Source organism: Heterocephalus glaber, unplaced genomic scaffold, assembly GCF_053883595.1.
Source record: "Heterocephalus glaber isolate CG9 unplaced genomic scaffold, H.glaber_assembly_v1.0 deba00001472, whole genome shotgun sequence".
In the NCBI taxonomy this organism is placed as follows: domain Eukaryota; kingdom Metazoa; phylum Chordata; class Mammalia; order Rodentia; family Bathyergidae; genus Heterocephalus; species Heterocephalus glaber.
The window spans coordinates 58,924,043-58,950,742 of record NW_028258315.1 but is presented as its reverse complement, the minus strand read 5'-3'; the positions used below and the strand labels follow the sequence as shown (position 1 = coordinate 58,950,742).

The 26,700-nt window shown below is 39.5% G+C and overlaps 1 protein-coding gene across 8 annotated transcripts in view; it reads left to right on the top strand.

Moving 5' to 3' along the window:
* Sumf1 (sulfatase modifying factor 1) overlaps positions 1–26,700 on the top strand; it is a 671,842-nt gene that overhangs the window by 183,848 nt on the left and 461,294 nt on the right. For 6 of the 8 annotated variants that reach the window (XR_015439151.1, XR_015439148.1, XR_015439149.1 and 3 more), the window contains one exon: positions 19,409–19,580. Coding sequence is in view for 1 of the 8 variants with exons in the window: in XM_087181352.1 (XP_087037478.1) it covers positions 19,409–19,420 (12 nt within the window). In the remaining 7 variants the exon portion in view is untranslated. Of the gene's footprint in view, positions 1–19,408; positions 19,583–25,854; positions 25,971–26,700 lie in introns of those variants that run through there. The other 2 variants (XR_015439152.1, XM_087181352.1) reach the window with 2 other exon arrangements.

Sequence of the window (26,700 nt, the reverse complement as noted above, 5' to 3'; positions counted from 1 at the left end):
GCAACTGAGGTTTTGTTCGTAAAATCTTTTCCTACACTGATGTCTTCAAGGGTTCTACCTAACCTCTGTTCCAACTGGTTTAGAGTTTCTATTTTAATATTCAGGTCTTTAATCCATTTTGATTTTAGTTTAGTGCATAGTGAGAGATATAGGTCTAGTTTTAATCTTTGGCAAGTTGAAGCCCAAGTTTTCCAGCACCATTTATTAAAGAGGCTATCTTTCCTCCAGTAAGGGTGTTTGGCTCCTTTATGGAAGATGAGATGGCTGAGTGTGTCTGGCGTTGTTTCTGCATCTTCTAATCTGTTCCACTGGTCCTCAAGTCTGTTTCTTTGCCAGTACCATGCTGTTTTTATCACAGTAGCTTTGTAGTAGAGTTGCAGGTTGGGGATTGTGATAGCCCCTGCCATGTCTTTGTTACCTAGAATTGCTTTTGCTATTCTGGGTCCCTTCTTGCTCCAAATGAATTTCTGGATTGTTTTCTCGAGGTCCATGAAGTATGCTGCTGGGATCTCAATTGGAATTGCATTAAATCTATATAGCAGTTTTGGAAGTATGACCATTTTCACTATATTAATCCTTCCTACCCAGGAGCAGGGGATGTCTGTCCATTTTCTGATAATCATCTTCAATCTCTCTTTTGAGAGTGCCATAGTTTTTAGAAAAGAGGCCTTTGATGTCTTTCATTAGGATGATTCCTAGGTATTTCAGTTTTTTGGATGCTATTGTGAGAGGAATTATTTGCCCTATTTCTTTCAGTGAGTCTGTCATTGGTGGAGAGGAAAGCTATTGATGTGTATGTGTTGACCTTGTAACCAGCTACTTGACTGAATTTGGTTATTAAGTCTAGAAGACTTTTGGTGGCATCCTTGGGGTCTTCTATATAGAGTATCATGTCATCTGCAAATAATGACAATTTGACTTCTACCTTACCTATCTTTATTCCTTTTATTTCTTTCTCTTGTTTAATTGCCATGGCTAATGTTTCCAGAACTCTATTGAACAAGAGTGGTGATAGTGGACATCCTTGTCTTGTTCCTGATTTGAGTGTGAAAGATTTCAGTGTTTGACCATTTAGTATGATATTGGCTGTTGGTTTTTCATAGATGGCTTCTATCAGTTTGAGGTAGAGACCATCTATTCCAATTTTTTGTAGGGTTTTTATCATAAATGCATGTTGGATTTTGCCAAATGCTTTTTCTGCATCTATGGAGATAATCATATGGTTTTTGTCCTTGGCTCTATTGATATAGTATATTACATTGATTGATTTGCGTATATTGAACCATCCCTGCATCCCTGGGATGAATCCCACTTGATCAGGGTGTATGATCTTCTTGATGATCTTCTGCATTCTGTTTGACATTATCTTACTAAGGATTTTTGCATCTATGTTCATTATTGAGATTGGCCTATGTTCTCCTTTTTGGTTGGGTCTTTCTCTGCTTTGGGGATCAAGGTGATGCTTGCTTCTAGGAATGAATTTGGGAGTATTGCTTCCCTTTCAATTTCATTGAAGAGTTTAAACAGTAGTGGTAGCAGTTCCTGTCTAAATGTCCTGTAGAATTCAGCAGTGAAGCCATCAGGGCCTGGGCTTTTCTTAGTTGATAAGTTTTTAATTACATTTTCAATTTCATTGGTTGATATTGGGTTGTTTAGAATTTTTAGGTCTTCTTCATTCAACTTTGGTAATTCATATGTATCTAGGAATCTGTCCATTTCTTCTGTGTTGTCCGTCTTATTGGCGTATAGGTTCTGGAAGTAGGTATTGATGATCCTCTGGATTTCTGCTGGGTCTCTTGTAATTTCACCCTTTTCATTCCTAATTGCATGGATTTGGGCTTTTCTTTCCTTTTTCTGATAAGGTTGGCTAAAGGTTTGTCAATTTTGTTGATTCTTTTGAAGAACCAACTTTTGGCTTTATTGATTTTTTGTATCGTTCTCTTAGTCTCCATTGCATTGATTTCTCCTCTGATCTTTATAATTTCCTCCCTTGTATGAGCTTTGGGGTTGTCCTGCTCTTCTTTTTCTAGAAGCTTGAGGTTCAACATCAGGTTGTTTAATTGGGCTCATTCTGTTTTCCTAATATGCATATTCACTGCTATGAATTTCCCTCGTAAGACTGCTTTCATTGTGTTGCATAGATTCTGATATGTTGTATTGTCCTTGTCATTTAATTGAAGGAACTGTCTGATTTCTTCTTTAATTTCCTCTGTGACCCATTAGTTATTCAAAAGTATGTTGTTCATTTTCCACGTGTTTATGAAATTTTTTGAGTTTCTTTTGCAGTGGTTCTCCAATTTCATCAGACTATGGTCTGATAATATATAGGGGATAACTTCAATTCCTTTGCACTTACTTAAACATGTTCTATGTGTGAGTATGTGGTCTATTTTGGAGAATGACCCATGTGCAGCTGAGAAGAATGTGTATTCTGTTTTTGTGGGGTGGAAGACTCTGTAAACATCTGTTAAGTTCATTTGTTCAAGAGTTCGATTGAGTTCTAGTATTTCATTACTTATTTTTAGTCTAGTTGATCTATCTATTTGTGACAGTGGGGTGTTGAGGTCCCCCACTACAATTGTATTAGTGCATATATGACTTTTCATGTTCGTTAGTATTTGTTTTATATAGTTGGGTGCACTAGTGTTTGGTGCATAGATATTTATGATTGTCATCTCTTCCTGTTGGATTGTTCCCTTTACAAGGATGTAGTGTCCTTCTTTGTCTCTTTTAATCAGTGTTGGTTTGAAATCTACTTGATCTGCAAAGAGGATAACTTAGCTGTCTTTTTAACTCACACAATTTTTTTTAAGATCAACAGTATTTATTGGGCACCTATCATGTGCAAAGCACTATGCTAGGTGCTGGGAAAGGTACAAAGATAAATCTGACAGCCTGCCCTCACAGGGCTTACAGTCTAGGAGCATAGTCTCTGCATATTTTAGGCATAACCTTTCCCCGCATTCAACCTCCCAAAATACAAATATACTAGATTTGGTTTCAATTTCTTTATATATATTCTTCAGCATAAGGTCTCCCTTTGTAGTTCAGGCTGGCCTAGCACTATTGTAATCCTCCCAACTCAGCCTCCTCAGTGGTGGGATTACAGACATGCACCACCACACCTGACTAGACTTAGTTTCTTCCTTTTACTTTTACTTCAGCAGCTTTACATAAAAACTTTAAATCTGAAAGTCTTTTACTTGTAAACAAAATTCATTTTCATTAGAAAAATGCTGGAATATTTATTGCAATTAAGAAAATCCTCATATAGTCAATATTCTCATGAATGTTTCTGTATTTTTGAAGTAAACAGTTTCCCAGATTGCATCAAAAATATGCAACTTTAGGGCCAGGATTTAGCTCAGTGGTTTCGCTGCCTGCTGCTCAAGCGCAAGGACATGAGTTTGATCCCCGGTACCAAAAACAAACAAACAAAATACAAAAACAAAAATAAAAAATATGCAACTTTTTGAAAACAATCTCTTTAAACTTCTGGCAGTCTTGTGTAATGTACAGAGGCTCTCTGTAAAAGCAAGGAAAGCTTCTGAAAAGGACAGTTGTGCAGTTACAAAGTTCACAGCTTATGGTTCCCCCTCCATAAGCCCTTTACATGTTAATTCAAAGTTTTTTTTTTTTTGGTACTGGGAATCAAACTCGGGTCCTTGTGGTTGCATAGCAGCAGCAAAACCACTGAGCTAAATCCCCAGCCCCAATTCAAAGTATTTTTTAAAAGCCCTCCAGTAAGCTATAGCCTCCAAATCCAAAGCTTTAGATTTCTTACAACCCAGTTCTTAGGTTAACTGATGACCAAACCCACCAAAGTCTAAATTCATTCGTGGAAAGAAAACTCAAAAGGATCTGTTTCTCTATTTCACCCATAGGAATTTCTGAAGTCTTTTGTTTTCCTTTCAGCAGAAAGAAACTAAAATATAATCAATTACAGGAATAAAAAATACTAATTTAGCTCTTGTCCAGGTTAAACTGCTAGAGAAGGGTATGTCAGTGCTACATATTAAAATGAACTCATTCCTTTTTCTTTTTTCTTTTTTGCTTAAATTCTTTTATTGGTACATTTTAGGTATACAATACGTTTACATTTATCATTGGGTGCTTGTACCTGTACATGATGTATCTTGGTTCTTATATTTTCCCCATTCCCTATGCTCCCTTCCCTATTTACATAGACTTTGTTTCCATTTTTTTCATTTTCTCATAATTTTTCCTTGCCCTTCTTTCCTTTGCCCTTCCTCTCCCACTTCCCCTACCCCTTTGGACCTTTTCTGCTTATTTCAAATTACCAATTATTTGTTTTAATCCTTATTTACACTTTCAGTTTCTCACACTAGAGAACCTATTCAGTATTTACACATGTGTGTCCTATTTATTTCACTTAAGAGTATGGCCTCGATATGCATGCATTTAGCTATAAATGTCTCTAGTTTTTCATTTTTTATGGCTGAGTAGTACTCCAATTTATAAAAAAACCCCACATCTTCTTTATCCAGTTTCCAGTTGATGGGCACTTGGACTGTTTCCAAACTTTAGCTATTACAAGGTGTGTGGCTATAAACATCAGTGCATATATATCACTGTGGTATGATTCTTTTAATTCTTTTGGGAAGATACCCAGTAGGGGAATGGCTAGGTCAAGTGGGACCTCTAGCTCTAGTTCTTTGAGGTATCTCCATACTGATTTCTATAGTTGTTGCACCAGTCTGCACTCCCACCATCCATGGAGAAGGGTTCCTTTCTCCCCACACCCCTGCTAGCATTTGTTATTGGTTGATTTTTTGATAGCAGCCATTCTTTCTGGGGTGAGGTGGAATTTCAGTATTGTTTTAATCTGCATCTCTCGAATGACTAGTGATGTTGAGCATTTTTTCATATGTTTATTTGCTGCTTTTACTTTTTTGTCTGAGAAATACTCCTTCATTTCAGATGCCCATTTTTGAATTGGGTCTTTAAATCTGGGAGTCTGTTTTTTTTCAGTTCTTTATATATTCTAGGTAGTAGTCCTTTGTCTGAAGTGCAGCTAAAATTTTTTTCCCACATTGTAGGTTGTCACTTAGCTCAGTTGGTGGTTTCTCTTGCAGTGCAGAAGCTTTTTAATAAGATGTGATCCCAGTTGTTGATTCTTTGTACTAGTTCCTGTGCTACTGAGGTTTTTTTCATAAAGTTTTTTCCTATGCCAATGTCTTCAAGAGTTCTTCCTAACCTCTCTTCCAGCAAGTTTAGTGTTTCTTTTTTAACATTTAGATCTTTAATCCACTTTGATCTTAGTTTAGTGCATGGTGATAGATATGGGTCTAGTTTTAATCTTTGGCATGTTGAAATCCAGTTTATCCAACACCATTTATTAAATAGGCTATCTTTCCTCCACTGAGGGTGATTGGGTCCTTTGTCAAAGATGAGGTGGCTGAATATGTCTGGAGTTGTTTCTGCATCTTCTAATCTATTCCCCTGATCCTCAGGTTGGTTTCTTTGCCAGTACCATGCTGTTTTTGTCACAGTAGCTTTGTAGTATAGTTTCTTGTTGGGGATTGTGATACCCCGTGCTATGTCTCTGTTGCCTAGAATTGCTTTTGGTATTCTAGGTCTCATCTGGTTCCAAATGAAATTTTGGATTGTTTTCTCTAGTTTTGTGAAGTATATTGTTGGAATTTCAATTGACATTGTATTAAACTTATATAGTAGTTTTGGAAGTATGGCCATTTTCACTATATTGGTTCTTCCTACCCAGGAGCAAGCGATGTCTTTCCATTTTCTTATATTCTGTTTGATCTCTTTTTTCAGAATGCTGTTAAACTTCTGGATTTTACTTTTTTCATCTGCAAAAGCTAAGATTGGTACTATTTACCTCAATAGGTACTGAGCATAGCATAACAACAAAATACATGAGAGGGGTTTGTAATTGGAAAACCACAATGCAAATATTATTACTACTTCAAAACTTATTAAAATGTGGACCAAGAGGAAGGTAGAGATAATTACCACTCAGTGGCATTTGGCATGCTGACAAGAATAAACTTAGAGGGTAAACCATGCAAACATTTTCAACTTTCAATGACAGTCCAAAAAATTGTACAAAGGTGTATAAACAAAGATTTTTAGAAAAAGTCCTGAAAGACACACATTTGGTCGACTTGAGATTTTAATGTGAGTGTGAATGATTTAAAGCACATAAAGAGGTATTCATTCTTTAAGTGGAGAAAGCTATTAGTCATCTAAGGAAAACAAGGTTCATGGGTATTCCTAAGAAATGAAATACAATTCTATCTGTTCTGGCTTTTTGTAAACCAAGCTTATAACAAATAACTGTATGAATTTTTCCTGTACGGTAACATACCCTAAGAGATATAAAAGAATGTCTTCATCTAAGTCACATCCAGTATGACTTTCATAAATGCAAAGCATAAAATTCAGAGTTCTTATGACTGTGCAGACATCTGAAAGTTTTAACAAACCTTCATGCTCACTTTATATTCCTTAAAGAATAATGGAAGTACAGAGAATACTTGAAATATATATATTTTTACAAATCCTTATTATGTAGTTGCCTCATTTTTGTAATACTCCACTCTGATGACTTTGTTTGTAAAACTGTTTAACCCTTGAGCCCACTGCAGACAGGCAGGTCTGTGGACACCCTACTGAGGTGGTGAGTCACACAGAACACTCTGAATCAGCCCACGCTCTGACAGCAATCCATTGGACACCCCCCTCCCCGCTCCTCTGTACAGCCACCTGCTTCCACACTACAAAGACACAGAGGACACCAGACCACCAGACCATGGTACTGGGTCCCGCCGCTCCCACCCAGAGGTAGGGGCTTCTGAGCTGCCTTTCCACTGGTCCTGGTCCAGAGGAAGGGGCTTCTTGGCCACTATTCATCCTGCTGCTCCCAGCCCAGGGGAAAGGGCTTTTGGGCCACCTTCTGTCCTGCCACTCCCACCCAGAGGAAGGGGTTTCCAGGCCAACATCCCTCCTGCCGCTCTCGGCCCAGAGGTAGAGGCTTCTGAGCTGCCATCCTACTGTTCCTGGACCAGAGGAAGGGGTTTCTTGGCCAACATCCCTCCCGCTGCTCCCAGCCCAGAGGAAGGGGCTTCTGGGCTACCATCCCTACCACTGCACACAGCCCCTGTCCGACCTCTCCCAGCTCAGAGGAGGTGATCCTCACTGGTGCCAACAGCACCCCTCCAACACCCCCCCCCCAGTGGAAATGAGAAAACACATAAATAAATCTCAAAACCAGACTTCCAGATCACCTACAGCAATCCCAAAGGAAAATGACATGGAACACTCTGATACTCAACCACCTGGACCCACTGAACTGGCAACAAAAGGGGTTCTGGAAAAAATGAAATCAGAAATAATTTCTCAGATAACAGGAGAGATTGTGCTCCTAGTGCGAGACATGATTAATAAATCTAGAGAGGAGCTCAGGAACATGATGGAATCCCAACATAAGAAACAAATGGAATCCATAAAACAGATGCAAATAGATTTCCAGGAGATGAAAACCTCCAGCAGAATGAGCCAATGTGAGGACAGAATTTCAGATATAGAAGATGAGATTGCAATTAGTGACCAGGAAAAGAAAAATTGCTTCAAAATTATAAGGGAACATGAGAAATCAATCCAGCAGCTGCTAGATGATGCAAAGAAGAATAACATAAGACTGATTGGGCTCAATGAAGCAACAGGAGAGAGTGCAGATGACATAAGAAATCTCTTCACAGAAATAATGGCAGAAAACTTCCCAAGCAGGGGAAAAGAGCTTCACATACAGATAAGTGAGGCATATAGGACTCCAAATAGCCTTGATCAAAAACTAAACCAAGAAATATAATAGTCAAGATCCTAAAAATTCAACACATAAATAGAATATTAAAAGTTGTTAGAGAACAAAAAACAATTGCCATAAAGGAGACCATCAGAATCACAAGACTTATCAACACAAACCCTTAAGGGGAGCTTGAAGTGAAGTATTTCAAGCCCTAAAAGAAAACAACCTCCAACCCAGATTGATGTGCCCACAAAATTATCTTTCAAAATTGGTGGAGAAATAGAATACTTCCATGATAAAGAACACCTGAAGAAATTCATGACCACTAAACCAGCACTCCAAAAAGTTCTGAAGGTTATCCTAGAGAAAGATAATGAAGACAACAGTTCCATGAACCTCAACAGAATAAATCCACCAGGCAAGGCAAGCAACTCAAAAGAAAGAAAAGAAAAAGAACCAACAATAGAAAAAATAATATGACAAGGATAAGTCACTACATATCAGTTATAATCATCAGTGTGAATGATCTCAATTCACCAATCAAAAGAAACACATTGGCAGAATAGATCAAGAAAAAGATCCAACAATATGCTGCATACAAGAAACACATTTAACTCAAAAAGAAATTCATAGACCTAAAGTCAAAGGATGGAAAAAAATACCCCATATGACAAGGAATCCAGAAAAAAGCAGGAGTAGCTATTCTATTTTCAGACAAAGTGAATTTCAAGCCAAAGAAAGAGAAAGAAGGCCACTACATACATTTTAAGGGAACAATCCAAGAGGAAGAGATGACAATCACAAATATATATGGACCACATACTAACACATGAAACTATATAAAACAAACACCAATGAATATGAAAAATCACATAAGCACTAATACAATTGTAATGGGAGACCCCAATACTCCACTGTCACAAATAGATCAGCTACACAAAAAAAATCAACAAAGAAATATTAGAGCTGAGCCAAACCTTTGAACAAATGGTCTTAGTAGATATCTACAAAGTGTTCCAACCAACAAAGAATACATATTCTTCTTAGTAGCACATGGCACTTTCTCCAAAATAGACCACATACTAACTCATAAAACATACTTAAATAAATGCAAAGGAACACAAATTATATCATGCATATTACTGGATCATATTGCAATGAAATTGGAAATCAATGGCAAAAGAAATCACAAAAACTACATAAGTGCATAGAAATTAAATAACTTTCCCCTAAAGAACCAATGGGTCACAGATGAAATTAAAGAAGAAATTAGACAGTTTCTACAATTGAACAATAATGCCAAGATGACATACTGGAACCTATAGGATGCAATGGAAGCAGCCCTATGAGGAAAGTTTATAGTAGTAAATTCCCTTATCAGAAAAACAGAGCAATATAAAAAATAACATAATTGTGAACCTTAAGATTCTATAAAAAGAGGAACAAGTTAAACTGAAAGCTAATATGAGAAAGGAAATTATAAAGATCAGAGCAAAAATTAATGCAATTGAGGCTAAAAAATCTGTAAGTATCAATGAATGAAAGAGTTGGTTCTCTGAAAGATTAAATAAAATAAACAGATGCTTAGCCAACCTTATCAAAAAGAAAAAAATAAAGGAAAGAAGATCCAAGTCCATGCAATTAGGAATGAAAAGGGTGAAATTACAACAGAACCTGCAGAAATCCAAAAGATCATCAATACCTACTTTGAGAACCTGTACTCTAAGAAGATGGAAAACTCAGAAGAAATGAACAGATTCCTAGATACATATGAATTACTAAATATGAATAAAGATATAAAAATTATAAATAAACTGATATCAGTCAATGAAATCGAAGAAGTAATTAAAAAGTACCAACAAAGAAAAGCCCAGGTCCTGACAGATTGAATGCTGAATTCATAAGAAATTTAGAGAAGATTTAAAGCCACTACTCCTCAAATTCTTTAATGAAATTGAAAAAGAAGCAATACTCCCAAAGTAATTCCTGGAGGAAAGCATTACCCTAGTACCCAAACTAGACAAACATCCAACCAAACAAGAGAATTACAGGTCAATCTCCTTAAGGAACATAGATGCAAAAATCCTCAATAAGATACTGGTAAACAGAATACAGCAAATCATCAAAATGATTATACACCATGACCAAGTATGATTCATCCCAGGGATGCTGGGATGTTTCAACATTTGCAAATCAATAAATGTAATACACCACATTAACAGAGCCAAGGACAAAAACCATATGATCATCTCAATAGATGCAGAAAAAATATTTGACAAAGTCATACAACAATTCATGATAAAAAAAACCCTCCAGAAAATTGCAATAGATGATCTTTATCTCAATCTGATAAAAGCCATCTATGACAAACTAATAGCCAGCATCATACTAAATGGTCAAAAATTGAAAGCTTTCACTCTAAATTCAGGAACAAAACAAAGGTGTTCGCTATCACCACTCTTATCAATATAGTTCTGGAAATATTATTCAGAGCAATTAGACAAGAGAAAGAAATAAAAGGACTAAGGATAGGAAAGGAAGAAGTTAAATTATCATTATTTGCTGATAACATGATCCTCTATATGGAAGACCCAAAAACTCCACCTAAAGACTCCTAGACTTAATCACCAAATTTGGTAGCATAGAAGAATACAAAGTCAGAACTCAAAAATCAATAGCATCCCTGTACCCGAATAACAAACTCACTGGGAGAGAAATTAGGGAAGCCACACCTTTAACAACATCATCAAGAAGAATGCAGTACTTAGGGATTAATCTAACAAATAAAGTGAAAGACTTTGAAAACTACATTCTGAAAAATGAGGTAGAAGAAGATATTAGAAAATGGAAAGATATCCCTTGTTCTTGGATAGGCAGAACCAATACGGTAAAAATGGCCATGCTTCCAAAACTTTATACAGGTTCAATGCAATCCAAATCAAAATACCAATAGCATACTTCACAGAACTAGAGAAAACAATCCTAAAATTCATATGGAGCCAGAAAACATCTAGAGTAGCAAAAGCAATTCTAGGCACAAAGGGGAAGGCAGGAGTCATATCAGTCCCTGGTTAGAAGTTATATTACAAAGCTACCATGATGAAAACAGCCTTGTACTGGCAAAAAATCAGACTCAAGGATCAGTGGAACAGAACAGAAGATGCAGAAACAACTCCAAGCACACACAGCTACTTTATCTTTCATAAAAGGTCCAAACATCTTCATTGGAAGAAAGATATCCTCTTTAATAAATGGTACTTGAAAAATCATCTTTCCACATGCCAAAACATTGAACCTAGACCACTATCTGTCACCATGCACTAAACTAAAAGCAAAATGGATCAAAGATCTAAATAGAAAAACAGAAACAGTTATTTTGTTGGAAGATAATAATAATAACAACAGGTAAAACTCTAGAAGATATATATGTAGTCAAAGATTTTCTGAACAAAACCCCCATTGCATAGGAAATATTACAAAGAACCAACAACTAGAATCACACTAAATTAGAAAGCTTTTTCATAGTAAAGGAAACCACCAACAACATGAAGAGACAACCAGTAGAATGAGAAAAAAGATTTTTTTTACCATCTAGTCCTTAGACAAAGGACTAATATCTAGAATATATGAAGAACTCAATAAAATCAGATACCCCCAAATTTAAAATCCCAATCCAAAAATAGGCATCTGAAATAAATAGATGTTTCTCAAATGAAGAAATACAAACAGCAAACAAATATATGTAAAATGCTCCACATCACTGGTCATTCAAGAAATGCAAATTAAAACAAGACTGAGAGTCTGTCTCACTCCAGACATAATGGCTAACATCAAGAAATCAACCAATAAGAAATGCTGACAAGGCTGTGGGGAAAAAGGAACACTTCTCCATTGTTGGTGGGAGTGCAAATTGGTACAACTGATAATGGAAATTCCTTAAAAAGCTAAAACTAAAGCTTCCATTTTAATGGAATACCTTCCAGCTATTCCCCTTTTTGGTATCTTCCTGAAAGAATTAAAAGCATCATTCCACAGTGATGTATGTATACCCATGTTTATAGCAGCAGAACTTATAACAGGTAAATCATAGAAACAGCCCATCAAAAGAGAATGGATAAAGAAAATGTGGTATTTATATACATACAGTGGAGTATTACTCACCATAAAGAAGGATAAATTTGAGTATTTGTAGTAGGAAAATGCACCTCAAACTCATAATCTTAAATGAATTAAATTTGACAGAAAAGTTTAAATATCACATTGTTTCTCTTTGGGTAAGAATCCCAAAGGTTAAATGATGCACAATATAGGACAGCTATTGGGACATAGGAAGAATATGTTCAAATGGAAAGGGAGAAAGGGGAGGGGGGAAGGGGAAAGGAAGAAAAAAAAAGAGAATGAAGTGGATTTTGATTCCAGAGTAGCTCAGTCTTAAACAATCAACTCCTTTTCCACATGACTCCTAATTATACCATTCCCCAAATATGGTAGGTGCTGCAGTCAATAGTGCTAGCCTGTCACGTGGAAAGAGTCACTTTCAGAGTAATACACACATAAACTGTGGGACTTTCTTGGCTCTGTCCTGTTGATCCATTGTTTATCACTGGGGCTGCCAACCTTGTGTTTGTGGATATAGGTCCCCTTTTCTTCATGCTGGGGTTAGTGTTCCAGACTGCTTTTTGCTTTTCTTTGCATTATCTATTTTTTCCATCTTCTCTGTCATTTCTAGCTTTCCTGTCGGTTCCTTTTTAATTTCCTGAGCTCCTCTTCTCTTTCTCTTCATTAAGTTGTTTTTCAGGTGTTTTCATTCCAGGTTCCAGATAGCCTGCTTGCTTCCATCCTTCCATCACTCCACCATCTTCTTGATCTCTTTCTCTCTCTTTCTCCCCCCCCATCTTTTTCAGAATTGAACACAGGACCTCATATATGCACTTCATGGTAGCTTCTGTTGCTGAGCTACATATTCAGCCCATTTTAATTTAGAGTTGGGATCTTGCTGAGTTACCTATGGCTGGCCTGGAACTTCCCATCCCCCTACTTCAGTCTCTTCATATCTGAGATCACAATTGTGTGCCACCATATCTGGCTAATGATTAATAGCTTTGAATACATAGGACCAGATTGGTTTCTTGCATTGCAGCAAAATAAGAAGTTCATTTTGTTCATTCATCACAGAATGTTTTCATTGCATTCATAAGCTGATGATTAGATGATGATGATGATAATGATGATATAGTAATGATTAAATAACTACATCTAAACCTTAAAACTTTGGATGGAACTTGCCTAAAGGTGCTTGACTAGAAATGGTAGAGTTACAGAGAAAGCTCTTCCCATGGCCCCAGTAACCTGGTTATTGATTTATATTTTAGTGGTGGTACATTAATCCAGCTTATAGCTCAGTGTAATCTGACTTTCCTTTCACATGTTATTATGCTGAATGAGAAAGTACAACACAGAAATGCTAGTTCTGTTGAGCTCTTCTGGATATAAAGACTATAAATGATTGTTTTATTTTTAGTTCAATTCAAGGGTCTACTGTGTCTGTTCTCTTTTACTATATTGGATGGCATCTCTGCATTTCTTATAGCTGTTTTTTTCCCTCTAATTCTCTCTATTCTTCTTACTAGGTTTCAGCCTCCTCTCTATGTGTTCTTTCTTGTGCTATGCATTTTTATTCCCACTAACCCTCATTTTTCTTGCTCTCTCTTGAGTAATCTTTTCCCTTGGATCCAAAAACTATAAGTAGCTCTCAGTTTAATATTAAATGTCATCTTTTTATGTGATTGTGATTTATATAGATTAGGTAATGGAAAATACTAGGTTTTTGATAAAGAAAATGAGTATTTTTGTTCTTTATTTAAATTTTCTTCTTCTCATTTATTAAATAATGTGATTGGGCTGTTTCTTAGTCACTTTCTTGTCACTGGGACACAATACCAAGCACCCACAACTGAAAGGAGAAGAGGATTAATTTAGTTTACAGTTTCAGAAATCTCAGTCCTTACATACTTGGCTGGCTCTAGGCAGAAGTGGCATTGTGGAAGGACCTGCTGGGGAGGAAAGCTGCTCACATTCTGGTGGTCAGGAATCAGAGAGAAAAAGGAGGAGCTGGGGAGGGAGATATAGGTCACGCCCCTAGTAACTTGCCTCTTCTGACCAGGCTGTTCTTCTTAACACCATAGTTAGCTATAGTGCCTCCATGATTCAATCACCTTCCTAAAAGGTGCCCCTGAGTGCATGAGAGTTCTTGGGATCATTCTTGATCTGAACCAAAACAGAGTGTATCAGTGAGTTTTACTTCAGAATCACCTGAGGAACTTGATGAAAACTCTGATAGTCAGTCTCATCTTACTCTAAAAGTACTGAATTTCTTCAGGGGATGGGGGGATGCAAGTGAGGATGAGTATTTAGTTTGAATCAGTTCTGTGTAGTGGACTGAATATCAAAGTCTGAGAGCCAATGAATTAGACTGCCAATAAAGCATTTTCCAGTTTTGAAATTGTGTCTGATATTTTATTTCATCTTTCTCTATCTTTCACCATTCCTACCTTTCATCAGAAAGTCCCGAAAGGTGAAAGCATGAACTTATTAAAGGCAGTAGATTATTGTTGTGTTCAGGTTTATATAAATATTTTGTCATAGGTTCTAAATATTGCCAAGTTTTACAACATGACCTAATTTAACTCAATGGCTAATAATAAAGTGCAGCTTTGTAATTAGCCTAGAAAATATAATGTCACCAGAGCTTGTTACTTCCAAGAACGTTACAGAATTTATGATATGGCATAATATGAATCAATTGGAATCAATTGTACCTTATCGTATAAGCATAGGTTTTGAAATTTTGAAGGAACCCAGAAATCATCTTCATTTTACAAATGAAGAAATGTGGAGACCCCAAGAATTTAAGACCTCCATCCAATGAATGTTAGAGCTAGAATCACAAATCATTTTCATGGGAATAGAATTTTTCTTTTATTTTCTTATAGTGGAAACAAAACTTCTCCTTAAAGTATTGGTGGGTAGTTCTTCTGAATAATAATAAAATATTCTATTTTAAAGTATGCTCAAATCTCCTTTGACCTAGTAGAAAACAGTTACATTTTTCATTCAATAGTAATATTTAGAGAAATCAATTAAATATTTATTCTTTGGGTGAGTTACCTGAAAATGTCTTTTCAGGCTGTTATGTGAGTCAACTGGCAGATTTGTAATGTAGTGCCAGTTTTAGAATGTAGTGTACATGGTATTTTCTTCCCGTCCCACAGCAATGAGGTGGCTGTTTTGTCTTCTGTGTAAGATTCCTTCAGATCTCTTGCTAGAGAATGATGTTGGGCCATGCATGTGGTTTATTGGTCAATACATTCTCCAAGTGTTGTTAATTGAGATCTGAGAAAAATTATAGTCTCATATTTGAGCCCATAAACTTGGGAGTCATTTTACTTGTGATGTATAGGATAACCAGAACCCCAGTGAAATGAAACTGATCTTAGCTTTGTAGGAGGGGTTTTGTTTTGTTTTAAGGATATAGATTTTTAGAACACTAGGATATAAGCAGAAAGAAGATATTTCTTATTCTAAGCTGCTGCTTCTGCTACTCTTTTTTTTTTGTATTAAATTCTTTTATTGGTACATTGTAGGTATACAACACAATTACATTTCTCATTGGGAATTGTACCTTTACATGATGCATCTTGGTTCTTATTTTTTCCCCATTCCTAGCCCTCCCTTCACACCCTCCACCCTTCCCTATTTACAAAGACTTTATTTCCATTTATTCCATTTCTCAGCATTTTTTCCTTTCCCTTCTTTCCTTTCCCCTGCCCCTCCCACTAACCCTACCCATTTGGACCTTTTCTTCCTATTTTGCATTATCAATTATTCATTCTAATCATTGGTACATTTTAGGTATACAACATAATGACATTCATCATTGGAAATTTGCACCTTTACATAGTCTCTCTTGGTTCTTATTTTTCACCCTTGCCCAGCCCTCCCTTCAACCCCTCCAGTCCTCCCTATTTACAAAGATTTTGTTCCTATTTTTCCATTTTCTCATATTAATCCCATTCCCTTCTATCCTTTCCCCTAGCCCTCCCACTTCCTTCCCCTTTGCCCCTTTTCTTCCTATTTCACATGACCTATTATACATTTCATCCTTATTTACACTTTCAGTTTCTCACACCAGAGAAACTATTCAGTATTTACACATGTGTGGCCTATTTATTTCACTTAAGAGTATTGCCTCAATGTGCATCCACTTAGCTATAAATGTCTCTAATTTCTCATTTTTTATGGCTGAGTAGTACTCCATTTTATTTTTAAAAACCCCACATTTTCTTTATCCAGTCTCCAGTTGATGGGCATTTGGGCTGTTTCCAAGTTTTAGCTATTACAAACTGTGCTGCTATGAACATGGGTGCACATATATCACTGTGGTATGATTCTTTTAATTCTTTGGGGAACATCCCCAACAGGGGAATAGCGGGGTCAAATGGGATTTCCAGTCCTAGTTCTTTGAGGTATCTCCATACTGATTTCTACAGTGGTTGCACCAGTCTACACTCCCACCAGTGGTGGAGCAGGGTTCCTCTTTCCCCACAGCCCCGCCAGCATTGGTTATTGGTTGATTTCATGATAGCAGCCATTCTTTCTGGAGTGAAGTGGAATCTCAGCATTGTTTTCATTTGCATCTCTCGAATGACCAGTGATGTTGAACATCTTTTCATGTATTTATTTGCTATTTCTACTTCTTTGTCTGAGAAATGTCTGTTCATTTCAGATGCACATTTTTGGATTGGGTCTTTAAATTTGGGAGGTCTGATCTTTTTACGTTCTTTATAGATCTGAGATAGTAGACCTTTGTCTGAGGAAGAGCAGATGAAGATTTTTTCCCACATTGTGGGTTGTCTCTTCACACTGCTGGTGGTTTCTCTTGCTGTGCAGAAGCTTTTTAATAAGAAGAGATCCCATTTGTTGATTGTTTATGCTAGTTCATGGGCAACTGAGGTTTTGTTCATAAAATCTTTTCCTACACCAATGTCTTTAAGTGTTCTACCTAACCTCTGTTCCAACTGGTTCAGAGTTTCTATTTTAATATTTAGATCTTTAATCCATTTTGATTTTAGTTTAGTGCATGGTGAGAGATACAGGTCTAGTTTGAATCTTTGGCAAGTTGAAGCCCAATTTTTCCAGCACCATTTCTTAAAGAGGCTGTCTTTCCTCCAGTGAGGGTGTTTGGCTCCTTTATGGAAGATGAGATGGCTGAGTGTGTCTGGCGTTGTTTCTGCATCTTCTAATCTGTTCCACTGGTCCTCAAGTCTGTTTCTTTGCCAGTACCATGCTGTTTTTATCACAGTAGCTTTGTAGTAGAGTTGCAGGTTGGGGATTGTGATAGCCCCTGCCATGTCTCTGTTACCTACAATTGCTTTTGCTATTCTGTGTCTCTTCTTGTTCCAAATGAATTTCTGGATTGTTTTCTCGAGGTCTATGAAGTATGCTGCTAGGATCTCAATTGGAATTGCATTAAATCTATATAGCAGTTTTGGAAGTATGGCCATTTTCCCTATATTAATCCTTCCTACCCAGGAGCAGGGGATGTCTGTCCATTTTCTGATATCATCTTCAATCTCTCTTTTCAGAGTGCCATAGTTTTCAGAGAAGAGGTCTTTGGTTTCTTTCATTAGGATGATTCCTAGGTATTTCAGTTTTTTGGATGCTATTGTAAAAGGAATAATTTGCCCAATTTCTCTGTCAGTGAGTCTGTCATTGGTGTAGAGGAAAGCTATTGATTTTTGTGTGTTGACCTTGTAACCAGCTACTTGACTGAATTTAGTTATTAAGTCTAGAAGACTTTTGGTGGCATCCTTGGGGTCTTCTATATAGAGTATCATGTCATCTGCAAATAATGACAATTTGACTTCTTCCTTACCTATCTTTATTCCTTTTATTTCTTTCTCTTGTTTAATTGCCATGGCTAATGTTTCCAGAACTCTATTGAACAAGAGTGGTGATAGTGGACATCCTTGTCTTGTTCCTGATTTGAGTGTGAAGGATTTCAGTATTTGACCAATTAGTATGATGTTGGCTGTTGGTTTTTCATAGATGGCTTCTATCAGTTTGAGGTAGAGACCTTCTATTCCAATTTTTTGTAGGGTTTTTATCATAAATGCATGTTGGATTTTGCCAAATGCTTTTTCTGCATCTATGGAGATAGTCATATGGTTTTTGTCCTTGGCTCTATTGATATAGTGTATTACATTGATTGATTTGCGTATGTTCAAACATCCCTGCATCCCTGGGATGAATCCCACTCGATCAGGGTGTATGATCTTCTTGATGATCTTCTGCATTCTGTTTGACATTATCTTATTAAGGATTTTTGTATCTATGTTCATTAGTGAGATTGGCCTATAGTTCTCTTTTTCAGTTAGGTCTTTCTCTGCTTTGGGGATCAAGGTGATGCTTGCTTCTAGGAATGAATTTGGGAGTATTGCTTCCCTTTCAATTTCATTGAAGAGTTTAAACAGTAGTGGTAGCAGTTCCTGTCTAAATGTCCTGTAGAATTCAGCAGTGAAGCCATCAGGGCCTGGGCTTTTCTTAGTTGATAAGTTTTTAATTACATTTTCAATTTCATTGGTTGATATTGGGTTGTTTAGAATTTTTAGGTCTTCTTCGTTCAACTTTGGTAATTCATATGTATCTAGGAATCTGTCCATTTCTTCTGTGTTGTCCGTCTTATTGGCGTATAGGTTCTGGAAGTAGGTATTGATGATCCTCTGGATTTCTGCTGGGTCTCTTGTAATTTCACCCTTTTCATTCCTAATTGCATGGATTTGGGCTTTTCTTTCCTTTTTCTGATAAGGTTGGCTAAAGGTTTGTCAATTTTGTTGATTCTTTTGAAGAACCAACTTTTGGCTTTATTGATTTTTTGAATCATTCTCTTAGTCTCCATTGCATTGATTTCTCCTCTGATCTTTATAATTTCCTCCCTTGTATGAGCTCTGGGGTTGTCCTGCTCTTCTTTTTCTAGAAGCTTGAGGTTCAACATCAGGTTGTTTAATTGGGCTCATTCTGTTTTCCTAATATGCGTATTCACTGCTATGAATTTCCCTCGTAAGACTGCTTTCATTGTGTTGCATAGATTCCGATATGTTGTATTGTCCTTGTCATTTAATTGAAGGAACTGTCTGATTTCTTCTTTAATTTCCTCTGTGACCCATTAGTTATTCAAAAGTGTGTTGTTCATTTTCCATGTGTTTATGAAATTTTTTGAGTTTCTTTTGCAATGGATCTCCAATTTCATCAGACTATGGTCTGATAATATATAGGGGATAACTTCAATTCCTTTGCACTTACTTAAACATGTTCTGTGTGGGGGGCCTTGCCCCTCCCCCCGGTAGAACTCTTGAGTGCCTTTTACAGGCATGTCTGGGCCTGCTGCAAGTCTACCTGGCAACAAGGAAGTAGCCCCAGTACCCTCCCCTTGCTCCTTCCCTCTAGCCCTACGGTATATATGCTGTAGCAGCTTCCGCAATAAACAAGACTTGATCAGAAACCTGTCTTGTCTCCATCTCTCATGTCTCTTGTCCCTTGTCATTCTCACTCCCCCTCTAGGGTCTCCGTTGACTTACCCGCGGGCCGGGACAAGTGGCGCCCAGCGTGGGGCCCGAGAACGGGGGATCCAGTGAAGAACGCTGCTCGGGGGCCCAATAAAATAGAAGAGACAAATAAAATAGAAAAAAGAGGATTGCGTCTGACGTGAACCTGCCGTCTTTCCTGAACCTCGGTGAGTTGAGCAGCGATTATGGGACAAGAGATTAGCCAACATGAGTTGTTTGTAGAAGGTCTTAAAAAAACTTTACAGGCATGAGGGGTAAGGGTTACAGTCAAACAGTTGTTAAAATATTTTGATTATATTAGAGATCTCTGCCCTTGGTTTCCCGCTGAGGGTACCATCGACGAGAGGAGATGGAAAAGAGTAGGGGAGGCCCTTTAGGATTATTATGCTACTTGTGGACCAGGAAAGGTCCCGATTACTGCATTTTCTTATGGGAATCTTATTGATGAAATTATCTCCCAAAAAACCAAAGATCCAGTGGTGGCTCAAGCCATCCAGGTTGGGGAGACAGCTCTCCGATCAGAGGAAGGGTCGGTCACTCTCCCTCGGAGTGAGGAGTGTGTAAATACCCCCCGAGATGCCAAGATGCCACTGAGGCCCGAGCCCCTGCAGGACAGGACTTCCTCAAAAAATGAGGAAGAAAACTTGATGTCTTTTGATAGTGATGAGTCAGGCAAAAAAAAAAAAATGCAACCGATGAGGGTTTACAGGCGGGCTCTGCCTCATCCAAGCCTTTTAAGGAAAAGCTTTGGTGCTCCTCAGCTTCCGCCTCCACCCTTTCAGCCCCTGCCTCTAACCCCGCCCCGCCAGTGAAAGAGGAACCGACCTTGTACCCTTCCCTCCGCCACCTCAGACACCCCCCCTTGCCACAGAACGATCCGGGGGAGGCTGACTGGGCCAATCTTGAGGAGGAGGCAGCCAGATATCATAATCCTGACTGGCCACCCGTAGTCCAATGTCCGCCTCCTTATGTTCTGGTACCCAACACTCCCAATGCGCCCGTTTTGGCATGCCCTGCTGTTGATCCCCAAAAGAAACTCCAGGACAAGATAGAATTTCTAAAAGAACAAATAAGATTAGAAAAGGAACACCAGGAACTTATTACCCAGCTCGAGGGCTTAAAAACAGGCAAAACCCATGAATATGTCTGTAGAGAGGACAAACCTAAGCCACGACCCCCCATTAGAGGGGCGGCCCCTAGGGTGCCATCCGTGTCAGGAGTATCCCTAGAACTTGAAAATGTGGCAGCCTTTCCCGTAACTGAAACTGCTGACGCGCAGGGACAGGCATGGAGACACCACAGTGGTTTCGATTTTAAGGTCATTAAAGAACTTAAAATGGCCACAGCTCAATACGGGGCCACTACACCTTACACAATGGCCATTTTAGAATCCGTGGCAAAAAATTGGCTCACCCCAATCGATTGGCAGACTCTGGCCCGCGCCACCCTTACAGGAGGTGACTATTTACTATGGAAATCTGAATATGTGGAAAACTGCCGAGATACTGCTAGACGCAATGCTTAGGCGGGTAATGGTTGGATACTCGATATGCTTCTGGGGGATGGAGCCTATGCCGCCAGCGATCAACAGATGCAATTTGCGGGGTTGTATACCCAGATTCAGACCGCAGCCACTAGAGCCTGGAGAAAGCTCCCTTCTAAAGGAGATGTGAGTGCTTCTCTCACCAATATCTGACAGGGGCCTGATGAGCCCTTCACGGATTTTGTTCACCACCTGCTCACAGCAGTGGGTCGGATTTTTGGGAGCGCAGAAACGGGGACAGATTTTGTTAAACAGCTTGCTTTTGAAAATGCCAATGCTGCTTGCCAGGCTGCCATCCGCCCTTATAAAAAAAAAACAACTGATCTCTCAGGTTACATTCACCTTTGCTCAGAAATTGGGACCGCCTCCCAACAGGGGCTTGCTATGGCTGCCGCCATGCAGGGTTACAGGGTCAGACAGTTTTTGTCATGCCGCCCGGGTAACAAGTGTTTCCGGTGCGGGGCAAAGGGTCACTTTGCCAAGGAATGTCAGGCCCCTAGAGCGTCGGCCCCTAGGGCCACACCCCCGGGGCCTTGCCCTCCATGCAATAAGGGGAGACATTGGGCGAATGAGTGCAGGTCCAAGACGGACGCTCAGGGCCAGCCCCTCCCACTTGCCCATAACCCGGACCAGGGAAACGGGAGAGGGGGCCAGCCCCGGGCCCCCAGACCCAAACAAATTTACGGGGCATTCAACTTTGCTCCAGCAAACAACAATCCATTTCAGACCTCTTCAGAGCAACAACGGGAAGTGCCGGACTGGACCTCAGTTCCACCGCCCACACAGTATTGACTCCAGAAATGGGGGTACAGGCCCTCCCAACAGGGGTCTTTGGACCCCTACCTAAGGAGACCTTTGGGCTTGTAATAGGCAGGAGCAGCAGCACTATGGATGGGCTGCTGATCTACCCTGGGGTGATTGATAGTGATTACTCCGGAGAGATTAAAGTTATGGTTTCTTCCCCCAAAGCCATTAACACCATTCAGTCAGGCCATAGATTTGCTCAATTGTTGCTCCTTCCCCTTCTCCCTACCTCTAATAAGGCTCTTAACAACGTCAGAGGCAGCCAGGGATTCGGCTCATCTGATGTCTACTGGTCGGAAATACTCTCAGCCCAGAAGCCTCTCATGACCTTATGGTTAGATGGGAGACAGTTTTCTGGATTGGTAGACACCGGTGCTGATGTAACTATCATCAAAGGAGAAGATTGGCCTCAGGCGTGGCCATTAAAAGACACCCTCACCCACCTCAAGGGTATAGGTCAGAGTCAAAACCCTAAACAAAGTGCCAAAGATCTGACCTGGAAAGACCAAGATGGCAATCAGGGCACCATTCAACCTTATATCATCTCAGGGTTACCCATTAATCTATGGGGGAGAGATCTATTATCACAAATGGGGATGATTACCTCTAGCCCTAATGAAGTCATCACTATGCAGATGTTTAAAAATGGGTACATTCCAGGAAAAGGGCTAGGTAAAAACTCTGCAGGTATTATACAGCCCATTGAGCCAGTCCTTTGACCCCCCCAAGCAGGGTTAGGCCATTTTCCATAGGGGTCATTGACACTCCTGTGGACCATGCTGAAAAGATCACCTGGCTCTCAGATGATCCGGTATGGGTCGATCAATGGCCCCTTTCCAAAGATAAGTTATTAACGGTTCAGCAGCTGGTGCAGGAACAGCTTCATGCTGGCCGTATCATCCCCAGCAATTCCCCATGGAATACTCCCATCTTTGCCATTAAGAAAAAGTCAGGAAAATGGAGACTTTTACAAGATCTTAGAGCAGTCAATAAGACCATGGTATTTATGGGACCTTTACAACCCGGTCTTCCCTCACTGGTAGCCATCCCCCTTGGATATTATAAGGTTGTCATTGGTTTAAAAGACTGTTTTTTCACCATTCCCTTACACCCTGCTGATCAAAAACGCTTCGTATTTAGCCTTCCGGCGACCAATTTCTGTGCTCCAGTGCAACGCTTCCAATGGCGGGTGCTCCCTCAAGGCATGGCAAATAGCTCCACGCTCTGCCAGTCCTTTGTAGCTTCAGCTATTCAGGCCGTACGTGAATCTTGGGCCCAAATGTATGTTATACACTATATGGATGATATTCTGCTTGCTGGACAACATAGCAATGAGGTTTTAACCTGTTATGCCGAGCTCCGCCAAGCCCTTGAGGCTCATGACCTCCAGGTTGCCCCCGATAAGGTACAGTTAAAGGACCCTTGTACCTCTTTAGGTTTCCAAATGGCCGGACCCCACATTTCACCCCAAAGACTTACCCTTTGCCTTGATACCCTAAAAACTCTTCATGATTTTCAAAAATTGCTTGGAGATATAAATTGGCTTATGCCCTATCTTAAATTAGCTAAAGGAGAACTAAGGCCCCTTTATGATATCCTACAAGGGGATAGTCACCCCGCCTCACCTCGGGAGCTCACCCCCGCCAGTCGCGAGGCCATCACCTTGGTAAAGCAAGCAATTCTTCGTCAAACTGTTACCTTTATGGATTATGACTTACTGCTACAATATATTATCTGCAAGACCACGCTTTCCCCCACTGCTGTTTTTTGGCAGATCGCACCCCTCATGTGGGTGCACCTTCCTGTTTCACCCAAACGGATCATCACCCCCTATTATAAGGCCGTTTCTGACCTTATTGCCCGGGGCAAACACCTTGGAAAGTGCCATTTTGGGAAGGAGCCTGACATTATCCTCCAACCTTACAGTAAAGAACAAATTGACTGGCTTATGCAAGTTACTGACTTTTGGCCAATTGCCCTCCCCTCTTATGCAGGCCTTATAGATAATCATTATCCTCCAGATAAACTTATTGATATAATAGACATGATTTTATTTTTCCTAAGGTCACCTCGCCTACTCCATTAACTGAGGCCCTGTTGATCTTCACAGGTGGTTCCTCCACAGGGATGGCTGCCTATGTGTGGAACACTAACACCGTCCAATTCCAGACCAGTTGTTCCTCCGCCCAAATGACCGAGTTACATACGGTCACAGTGGTTTTTTCGGCCTTCCCTGAAGAGGCCTTTAATCTTTTTACAGACAGTGCTTACATTGCCCAATCGATACCTCTGTTAGAAACATGTGGACAGATAAAAAACGTTTCCCAGACAGGTAACCTTTTTATCCAATTGCAAGGTCTAATTAGAAAAACATCTAAGCCCTTTTTTATTGGACATCTTCGTGCCCACTCTAACCTACCTGGGCCACTTACAGAGGGTAATCGACTAGCAGACCTGGCCACAAGACCTCAGGCTTCTGCCTACTCACTAAATATTGATGCCCCCATTCAAATTGACCAGGCACAGAAGGCACACCAGTTACATCATCTTAGTGCCCACATGCTTCGCCTCATGTATAAACTTACTAGGGAACAAACTAGACAAATTGTTAAAACCTGTCCTATGTGCACCCTCCATCTTCCCACACCTCATCTGGGAGTTAATCCTCGTGGCTTAATTCCAAATGCCCTATGGCAAATGGATGTCACACATTACCCTGAATTTGGAAATCTTAAATATATACATGTCAACATTGATACATATAGTGGATTTATATTTGCCACCCTACAATCTGGGGAGGCTACTAAACATGTAATTGCCCACCTTCTAGTTGCCTTCTCAGTACTTGGATGTCCACAGCAAATTAAAACTGATAATGGTCCAGGCTATACCAGCTCTGGCTTCTCAAAGTTTTACAAACAATTAGATATAACACACATAACGGGAATCCCATATAATCCACAAGGACAAGACATTATAGAAAAAGCCAACCTCACACTCAAAATTACATTAGATAAAATAAAAAGGGGGGAATGGTACCCTATCAAGGGGTCACCCAGAAACCTAATATCACATGCACTATTTATTCTTAACTTTTTAAATTTGGATGCTAAGGGATTATCTGCAGCTAACCGTTTCTGGCAACCAGAGACGCAACAACAATTTGCCTCTGTGATGTGGAGAGACCCCCTGGACCACTCATGGCATGGGCCTGACCCCGTACTCATCTGGGGCCGAGGGTCAGTGTGTGTTTACTCCAAGGAAATGAAGTCGGCCAGGTGGCTTCCAGAACGCTTAGTGAAACAAGTTGATAAGCGTATTGATGATACTGATGACCTAATATCGTCCAATTTCAACCAGTTAACAATGGCGCCTACAATTATAATCTAATAATCATAAAGAGAATAGTATAATTCAATTTGGCCAGATATATTTGAGTGCACCCTAATTTTATAAACTGTCTCATATGTTTGTCTGTTGTCTGTTGTTTGTGTTCGTACAGTTGAGCTCAATATTTCTTTTCCTTCCTTTTCAAAAGATATTCGCCTATCATTAAATTGGCTTACAGATAAATGTTATTAAATTAAAGGCATGCCTTCCTTCCCAGGTTGCTAATTGATTAAAGTGCCACTGAGATTTATTTTATAAAAGTAATGTGTATTGTCACCTACAGGCAATAATCAAATTGCAATAAACAGTTGTAAAATAAAAAGATATATATATTCTTAATTGCTTGTCAAAATGATTAGAGACTATGGGGACTCCCTTTGATGAATATAGAAGTGGCCACCCAGAAAATGATTATTCTGGTCTTAATTCATTAAAGGGACCCCCTAGTAAATTTTATATTATAATCTCATGGGAGACACATCACAACGAATATTGTCTAAATATGTTATAAATTGATTACATTGGTTATCCTTGATATTTATGCACTGAATATGTTATTAGAAAATGTTTACATTGGTTAAGTTCTAAATATGTTATTGTAATATGTCCACATTGGTCATCTTCAAAAGCTTAATCAGGTTAGCCTAATTCTCTTATCTACAGCCCAGCCTTGCTTACATCGCAGGACGAAATTTTGCTTACAGGTTAAAAAAGATGACATCCCTGATTCTGTTACATGGCCTGTTGCTGCTCCTGGCACCGACAGCAGAAAGAGGATTTCAACCAGTTAACAAGGAACAACTGCTCATTGCCCTGTCTGGTAACCCCTGTGACTGTGCCGGGGGTTCTGGCGGGCCCGTACCCACAAGTTACACCCGTAGTACTGATTGCGGCAGCAAGACTGCCTGCTTGGTTTATGAGGCCTCGATAACAGGAGGATATAACCAAAAATGGGATTGTGTCACTAAGCCTAAAGTCATACTAACAATCAATGGCAAACCAGGGCCATGCCCTACCGGCTGTACCATGGCCACAGAGATGCATTCTACCTGTTACATTGAAGTCCAACAATGTGCACATTCCGATGGAAAAATATATCTAACTGCTGTTCTACAAAGAACTTACAGGGGCTCCATCGGGGGTGACTGGGACTTTTCCAGTCCCACTGGATATCCTAAATTTGGCCAAGCCTCTTGCAGCGGCAGTCCCGCCAAAGATGTCTGCTGGCCGCCACAGGCCCCAATTCATATATCTGATGGTGGCGGGCCTTCAGATCAGCTCAGGGAAGAGCGAGTACAAAAACAGCTTGAAACTATCATCCAAGAGATGTACCCCTCCCTAAATTATCATCCACTGGCCCTTCCCAAACCTCGAGGCCCAGACCCTGACGTCCAAACCCTGAGTGTCTTAGAGGCCACTTATCAATTGATCAATACATCCAACCCAGCCTTTGCTGTGGATTGTTGGCTATGCTTGACCCTTGGCACACCCCTGCCCCTCGCCTTGCCAGTTGTCGACCAAACTGACTATGCCAACAGCTCTAGTTACAA